Raw genomic sequence first — 9,108 nt, 5'->3', positions numbered from 1 at the left:
TTGGCACCGAGCAGTCAGGCTTAACTTAGAAGGCACTGTGTAACGTATGTGTGCAATAAATCATACAATAACACAATACAGCACCACAAAAATACACCACACAGTGTTTAGAAAAATATATAATATTTATCTGGATAAATGCAGGTCAAAACGATTAAAGATGCAATGAGTAAATGTTGAGATATCACTGAAAAGTGATATAATGCACCTTAAGTCTTTTAAAAGCAAACAAAGTCTCTTTCAGGCACAAAGTACCTAGTTCGTGTGAAAAATCTCCGCAAAGAACCGCAGAGGAGGAGATGCGTGGAAACAAAGGGGTGTGCATCGATTTCTCAGGCCACACATGGCAATGTGTTGTTTAGTTTTCACGCAGGGACGGCTGTGTGGCGACTTCCGGTGCTCGGTCGCGGATCCTTTTCGGGTTGCAGGGTTTTCAGGCGCCCCGGGGACGGGGAGTGGATTTCCTGCGCTGGAAGGACGAAGTCACAGGAGAGCGTCAATCCGGAGGGCGGTGCATCGAATTTTCTACTGCACAGCAGGCACTGCGTCAACTCCTCTCTGGAAGTTGGGCTGCATTGTTCCAGCTCAGCTGTGCGTCGATTCAGTGGGCCATGTGTCGAATTTTCGGTTGCTATTCTGGCGCTGCATTGATCTTCTCATTGCAAAGTCTGCGTCGTTCCGGTTCGGCGTGTGGTGAAATTTTCACCGCGGTGCAGGCTTTGTGTCGTTTCCAGCAGGCTGAGAGTCGAATTTCACCACACAAGGAGTCCTTCTTGAAGAGATGAAGTCTTTTTGGTCATGGGAACAGGAGAAAAGCTCTATCCAAGCCCTTGGAGAGCACTTCTTCACCACAGCCAGAGAGCAGCAAGGCAGCAGTCCTTCACAGAAAGACAGGTGAGGGCAGCCAGGCAGTTGTTTGGCAGGATGAAGGTTCTGGTTCCAGTTTCTTCTCCAGGAAGTGTCTGTGAGGTAGAGTGTCTACCCCAAGAAGTGTCTGTGAGATAGGGTGTCTATCCCAAGAAGTGCCTAGAGTCTGTGGTTTTGGGTCCTTTTCTTATACCCATTTAGGCGTTTGAAGTAGGCTTACTTCAAAGGAAAGTCTCACTTGTTTGTCAAATCCTGCCTTCCCCATGCAAGGCCTAAGACACACCAGGGGGTTGGAGTCTGCATTGTGTGAGGGCAGGAACAGCCCTTTTAGGTGCTAATGACCACTCTTCCCCTCCCTTCTAGCACAGATGGCTCATCAGAATAGGCAGGCTACACCCAAGCACCCTTTGTCACTGTCTGGAGAGAGGTGCAAACAGCCCAACTGTCAGACTAACCCAGACAGGGAATCCACAAACAGTCACAAAAATGGCACAAGCAAGAAGGCCACTTTCTAAATGAGGCATTTTCAAACACACAATCTCAAAATCACCTTTACTAAAAGATGTATTTTTAAATTGCGAGTTCAGAGGTCCCAAACTCCACATGACTATCTACTCCTAAAGGGAATCTACGCTTTAATCATGTGTAAAGACAGTCCCTAGGTTAACCTATAGGCCTTGCAACATTGAAAACCGAATTTGACAGTGCCCCCCATGGGGCTACCTAGGGCCTACATTAGGGGTGTCTTATATGTAGGGAAGGGTTAGGCCTGGCAAGTGGGTACACTTGCCAAGACACATTTACAGTTTAAAACTGCACACAAAGACAGTAAAGTGGCGGGTCTGAGACATGAATCCAGGGCTATTTATATGGGTGGCACAATCAGTGCTGCAGGCACCCTAGTAGCATTTGATTTACAGGCCCTGAGCACCTCTAGTGCACTGTACAAGGGACTTACCGGTAAATCAAAATATGCCAATCATGGATAAACCAAATACATAGACAGCATATGCACTTTAGCACTGGTTAGCAGTGGTAAAGTGCTCACAGTTCAAAAGCCAACAAGAACAGGTCAGGAAAAATAGGAGGAAGGAGGCAAAAAGTTTGGGGATGACCCTGCAAAATGGGCCAGGTCCAACAATGCCCCTCTCTGATTCATAATGTCATCTGTAATCTGGCAGACAAAGGGCTTATGCTGCTGGGGTTTGGGAGAGCTTGTCCCAAGAAAAAAATAAACATGAAAATAGTTTGCCCATGACCCCATACAATATGTTCTGGATGTCAGGCAATAGGAATTCGACCACCCTGAGGTCCAATAAGCATGGCCAGTCATTTTTAAGTCTCCTCTACCCACAACTTTTAAGTGTCCTCAAATACCTATTGTGCACATAAGGATAGGTAAAGCGGAATTTCAGTTATATCCCTGCTTTGGTTGGCTTTCTTGTCAATCTTATTTGCTTCATTAATTGATTTCCTAGCTCTTTTGCTTGTCAAACCCTACTAAATATGCAGCAACATGTTGAGAAATGCAAAACACTTTGCAAAGGTTAACTGAGCACCATTTAGATCCTTATTTGTGTATTCTGGTGCTAAATAGTAATAATAAGGTGAAATGTTTGCCCAGACAGTGTAAAATATAAAAGAAAAATTACCAAATCAATACATATTACTCTTACAAATTGTTCTGCAGTACGATGCATAACATGCATTCACTTAATTTGCATTTTCTTTTTGCATGATGTGATCTTCCGTAGCTGCATAACTTCAGTGGCCATACTAATGACTTGATATGTTCAGAGCATCCAGGAGCAATCTGAGTTACGTATTGAGAAGGTCTTGAGGCAAAAACATGCAGCCAGTCTTGGGGAGGCTTGTGAAGGCCATCTTCTCATAGACTAAAGTGTTGTTCTCTCTGCCAAGAACCCCTTGATTGGTGGAACAAAAAGGAAAGAGTCCACTATGGACTAAATCTTGAGATTTCTGTCCCTCTTGGGCCTATGCATGCACCTTCCGTGGACTGTGAGAACAATGTATGCCTCTGGAGATAAAGAAACTCAAACCAATCAGAGCTGCCCTCGGACACCAGGTAAAACCCACTGTCACCCATACTCACCCACGAATGTGTCTGCCTCACTCGGAGCATGCACACCCTGCTCTATCCCCAATACCACTTTAAATCCTCGGGACTACCAAGCTCCTCCCCTAAACGTCTTACTCATCGACAGGCAGCTGGGGGTGTAACAGAGGAGAGGACAATGGGTTTAGATTCAATTATAGCCAATTACCTAAGTTGATATCCCAACATCCCTCTACAATGTCAAAAAATCCCCACCACTAAAGAGATACTTTAAACAATTGTGAGGACTACAAGTAGAGAAATTATATCTTCCCCCGAAAAACTATGGGTAAACCTGCCTCAACCATTCTCCTCACTCTGTAGGAGCCTATACCCATTCACCAGGTACTAAATTCCTCAGTGAAGCAGAATAGTGCAGATTCATACCAATATCAACTGCTGAAAATGAGAACAAGAAAAATGAGAGAGAAAAAAAAACGCTGGTGCAGCAACAGCCAACCAGGAGCTGCATCATCATAACTAAAGCAAAAGTTCCAAGCGAGCAACAGAAGCAGGATAAAATCCATCGGATCCAATGGACAACCATCCAGAAAATATTCACTGCAGGCACTACTCCGCATATGCTCTGGTCTCCTCAGCTGTGTAGTTTCCCTAATTATCAATTAGAATTTACTCAAAGGAACTCAAAACAATTGCACCCTTATGTCCTATCTCTGCACCAGTCTTCCAAAAAATGTTGCACCCATACCTAAACACACACATTAACCAGGCAGATTTGCACATTAAGCATCAAATCAATGTACCTGCATTTAAGGAAGCATGCAAAACCAATAATCCTTTATTTGACTGCATCTTACACAGTCGCAATCCCTCTGTAATACTCCTTTCCAACATCACAGCATAAGATGTTCCAAGAACCAGTCAAAATCAGGCCTGGGTTTCAGCTATGTTTAACATTGTGCACCCTGGTAATAACCCCAACTCCATACAAATAAACTGTTATAGCTAGTGTACTTGAAAATCTATTTCGAGTACAAATTTCCAAATTGAATCTCAGTGAAAGTGGCAAGCTCGATATTACTTTATTCCCCTCTTCCAACAAAACAAAACACAAAAACAGTATTCAGTTCTCCATTTGATACATGGAAACCACATTATGCTGGGAAACACAGCTGAGTGATTGTTAGCACCTTCTCAGATTAAAAAGATTGCAAAACTTTAAATGACGAATTATTTAAAAAAACAATCAAATACATGGAAAGCTTCTTTTTGAGAAAGGGTAAAACTCCATCTTGATTCTTGAAGGTATCACTGGATGACCAATGGTGGTCTGTACACTTCGGAAAATGCATGTATAATCCATTTGGATCTCATCCGTTCAAAGAGAAGTTCCTCAGAAGAGCATGTGAAGAAATGGGTTTTCTTTCAGTGAAAGCTAGTGAAGAAAACACAGAAACAAACAACACAAGGCAGTAGGACAAGTCTAAAGCTTCACAAACATGACTTGCAGAGTATCTCAACGTTCCACAGGGTTTTCAAGTTTGTCTAATTATAATCAAATCTGTTTACCTTAAAAAAAGGAAAAAAAGAAATAAAAATACTTTGTACTGTATGTCACATTAAATTGAATCGCTGAAACACTGCCTACATGTAACAGCCAGAGAGGTGAATGGCTTTTAAAACCCATGAAGCCTGTATGAAAAATACTATTTCAACCCACTAGCATTGGGCTGAGCAAATCCAAACCCCTGTGTAAACACGGAACGCACAAGTTCAGAGAAAATGAGAGCAGCTAGAAGTAGGATACAATATACCTTGAAATTTATTTCCAAGAACTGAATTAGATTGAAGCATTTTAGAACACTGAAGCAGAGCAATCTGAATCCAAATCTGAGAAAATTGTTCCAACTGCTTTAAAATAGCTGTTCGAGTGACCCTAGCAATAATTGTGATAAAATAAAATCATACTAATTTACAATAATTTTCTATATTTTTCCTTATAAAAATTCCCTCAGTCCTAAAGAAACAGTGCATCCAGAACCACAAGAGATTCATTTGCATTACCAGCGTTGTTCTTTTAGCAGCTATTCCAGGTTTTTCAAAATAGCCTACATTTCTTTTAAGAAAATAGGGGCCTTCCAAATTATACCACTCCGTCTCTTACCTGGTATAAGCATCCAAATTATAAAATCTGAAATAATTTATCAAATTCAGAATTTAAATAAAATCAGAAGTTTCTTTGCAAGGGCATTGCCATAGAAATGAGAACAAAAATGAAAGCATGCACTCAAAGAAGGAGGTGAAGACATATACTTATCTATACAGGCACTGTCAGACGCAATTTAATTGTTACCGTTACTCATTGGAACACACACCCCACCCCACAATACATGTTGTTATTCACTAATCACTGAGGTACCAATATTTATGAATGGAAAATTTTATATTGAAAAATAAAACCAAAAATGTGTTTTCCCTCTTAAGAAAAAACATGGCAATTTTTTTATGAAATGTTTGAATGCTTGCAGAATTTAACAACCTACATTGGCTTTTTACCACCAACAGGAACCGGAGATGTTCCACAAACAGATTCGGTCTTAAAAACTCTTTATATTTTAAAGTCAGACTTGCAAATCAATGAACATACCCTGACTCTAAACTGGCACATCCGCAGGTACCAAAGGATCTCCTTGAAGTATGAATCTGTTTCATTTAGGAACCAATGCGCCATCCATGCCGTAGTGCAACAAATAGGTGTGATACTCAATGAGACACTGACAAATAAGAGCTGCATGGAAAATACTAAGTCCATCTGCAAAGCAATTCCGTACAAACTGCATTGCGTGCAAAGAACTTCTTTGCAGTGTTGATAAGTTGTTCCTAGACGCGACATTGTCCACTTAACGCAGCCATAGTTTAAGACGAAGTGCATCCACTCCATTTAAATAGTATCGGAAAAGCCGTTTATCTCTTACAAAGCCAAGATTTTCATAAAGTTTCAAAGCAGACTTGTTTGTGATCTCTGTCTCCAACACAACCTTTAAAGAGAGAGAAAAATTTCAGTTATGTTAATATTAGGAATAAAAGCTGTCTACAAGTACTGTTATCATCGATTTGACTGCACTAATGGGCCTCAAAAAGTCATAAAGAAAACATTACAGAATTGGGTATCTCCTTTCAAGCATGTGTGTCAGGGTTCAACACTACTTAGGAAACCCATTGTACCACAGTGTAAGCAGTTGAAAACACCGTATACTACAGGACATTTTCCAGCACTGTGACTCCCATCAATGAACATCTAGTACAACTAAAGTCCTCTTTTGACAAAAATCACTGTTCTCATATTTTCTGTCCCACAGGGTTATGCAGAACGCTCTGATATGGCCAACAGAGAGTGGAGTAGTCATAACCCCAAAACTAAGTTAGTGATGATAAACATTGAGACACTGAGGTTGTTAGCATGCAACCACTAGTCACTAATTGAACAGGGCATCCGTTAAGTGTGAGAAATCCTACTACACATTTTCCAACCACATAAAGCTAACTAAAAATATGTTTTCTTCCACACAAGAACGTGGGAGGGCTTAAGTAACATTTGTTCAATAGTCTAAAGCCCATTCATAAGAATGTAATAGCCAACTTCAAATAAAAAGTGTAGGAAACCCACCCCCCATTCAATGCCTTATTTGTGTAAATACATGTTATTGGCATCATGAAGGTCATTTTCTAAAGACGTTATCTCTCAAGAAAAACGTTGCAATTTTTGTATGAAATGTTTGAATGCTTGCAGAATTTAACAATTTTAATTGGCTTTCCCCCACCAACAGGAACTGGACATGATCCGCAAATAGATTTGGTCATACAAAAGCTCTTAATACTTTAAAGTCAGACTTGCAAATCAATGATGAAGAAGGAAAGGAAATTCACTCCGTGGGCATTTTCAGTACATTCAGAAAAAAAATTGTTAGAGTAGGAGTGATCAAGATTCTGTGACTGACAGCTCAAAATTAACTGCCCCTGCACTCTCCTGATTGAAGGCTTCTGGCCCCATTTCACACATTGTCGCCTTTTAAAGTTGAGCAAGTAAATGGCTAATCAGTCAAATCACTTTAAGGTGTTTTTTTAAATATTTTTTTTAAAGAAAAGTTTGCCATGTTGATAAGCATCAGTTTAATATTTGGGAAGAAGTTTTTCATTGAAAAAGTAATTCAGGGTCATGCAAATAGGTTAAAGCTTAATATGAAGATATTCATAACCAACAAGGAAATACTTATTGACTTGTAACAAAAGCTATACAGTTTGAGAACATTGTGGATTCACAAGCTGTGACTAATTCTACCACGAGCGACTGGTCGGAAAAATGCATTCAATTTAATTCAGGTGGAGGCTAAGTATGCATCTATTACAAGACTTCACTATGACACTCCAGTAATTCATGTGCTAGGGCCCTTTTTGGACAGCATTTTAGACACCATCAAATTTTGAATGTGTGTGCGAGAAACCCCAAAACCCCATAACAAAGGGATTCTGAGTAGTTTCCATGTGACTCTACAACGTATTTGAGCTGCAATACTATTGTTACTGATATGTAACACTTTCTTTTATGGCATAAATAGTTACAAAGTCACATGAATTCTAAAAAGCATTAATAAGAATTTATTTTGCAGTGGGTCTGAGGTGAAAGTAGTGCAAATTACAATTCTAAATTCTGTTTCTATGTGGCCCACTTTATCTGGCTTCATACAATAATGTATTGCAGAATGTAGAACTCAAAGTTTCCGCCTTTGATTTTGTGAAATGGGACGTTTTATATGAATGCTAGAGTTTCCCCTTTAGGCATAGCAGGGTGTGCCATTAACATGTTCACACCTTTTTTTTTTTTTTTAGGTAATCTCTTTTTTTTCTGTTAACTACCGGAGTGCCATTTTGAGCAGAAGATGATCCTTCAAAACCTCTGCAGACATCTTATCATGAATCTATTGTTGGTCTTCAACTAATTCACAGCAGTATTATGTATGCTCAGAGCTGAATGTGGCAAAGGTTAACAAAAGGAATCCCCAGGAACTACCACTTGGAAATGGAAATTGGATGCACACTCATTAGCACCCATCTCTGAAGGCTATCAGAGGCCCTAGAACACATAATGCAATGATTCTGCTTTCTAAGCTCAGGTGTTCGGCGAAGTGGTACTCATTTGTGTCGTCAAACAACAGTTAAATATTGGAGCTTATTTATCTGAAGTAACAGTATCATACCTAGGACCATATGTAATCAGTGGGTTTTCTTTACTTCAAAAACAAATCCGTTTTGAAAACTATAACAAACTAAAGATTCCCAGAAAACGTACTCAATTGTTGCTTCTTTATTCTTTTTGTGAAGCAGTGCACTAAACCCAGTGCTACAATGGGAACAAAGTCTTGCATTTCTGTAAAGATAAACTTCCAATAAGTATAAGCATGCCTGCAGAACTTAAAAACAACCCAAGCACAGAGTTAAGTCACTAATTAGCATGTCTGCTAGTACTCGAAAACATACTTTAATACGAAAAAACCCAAAATAAAAACATGTTATAGTTAACTGAACAATACCAAAGGACAAAAAAAAAAAAACTGAGAATTTGCTCAATCTGCACATTCTAACATCAGCATCATTCGAAGGTCTAAAAATCTTACCTCGTCACAATCTCCTTCAACCATGGCATAAATAGCTTTTTTCACCAAATTTGTACCTAAAACAGATGAGAGCATTTACTTATTTTTTTGCACAAAAATCACATTTAGAGGTTAGAACATAGTTTATTTCTATGAAAATGCTGTAAAAAATATGTTTCAGTTTAAATGGTATCTAATATCTATATTGGTCTTAAGATGGCAAATCAACTTCCCTTTCCCATAATTTTAGAAAAATACATTGGTTTGTTTTAATCATAAAGTATAGCATTCAATGCAAACAGTAATGACTTGAAAGACTAATTATCGAACTATTCATAAGATCACATTGGCCACCTGTACAAATTTGGTGAACCGAAGAAATGTTAATTAGGTGTAAGAACCGTCCTCCAACACAGGTGTTCTACTTGGAATGAAAGCTATAGAACTAAAAACTATACGAAAATATATAAAATAGCTACAATGATCCAAGGAGCACTAGTTCTTAAATAGCTC

The 9,108-nt window shown here is 39.3% G+C and overlaps 1 protein-coding gene across 1 annotated transcript in view; it reads right to left on the bottom strand.

Moving 5' to 3' along the window:
- Nucleotides 1-4,001: 4,001 nt before the first annotated feature.
- The window catches only part of NAA30 (N-alpha-acetyltransferase 30, NatC catalytic subunit), a 33,542-nt gene continuing 28,435 nt past the window's right edge, over nucleotides 4,002-9,108 (bottom strand). The window contains exons 3-4 of the mRNA XM_069207442.1: nucleotides 8,617-8,672; nucleotides 4,002-5,982 (exon numbers count right to left, since the gene is read on the bottom strand). Of these exons, the coding sequence (XP_069063543.1) occupies nucleotides 5,845-5,982; nucleotides 8,617-8,672 (194 nt within the window). The 3' untranslated portion in view covers nucleotides 4,002-5,844. The remainder of the gene's footprint in view (nucleotides 5,983-8,616; nucleotides 8,673-9,108) is intronic.

Source organism: Pleurodeles waltl, chromosome 9, assembly GCF_031143425.1.
Source record: "Pleurodeles waltl isolate 20211129_DDA chromosome 9, aPleWal1.hap1.20221129, whole genome shotgun sequence".
NCBI lineage: Eukaryota > Metazoa > Chordata > Amphibia > Caudata > Salamandridae > Pleurodeles > Pleurodeles waltl.
This window is presented reverse-complemented; position numbering and strand designations above follow the sequence as displayed.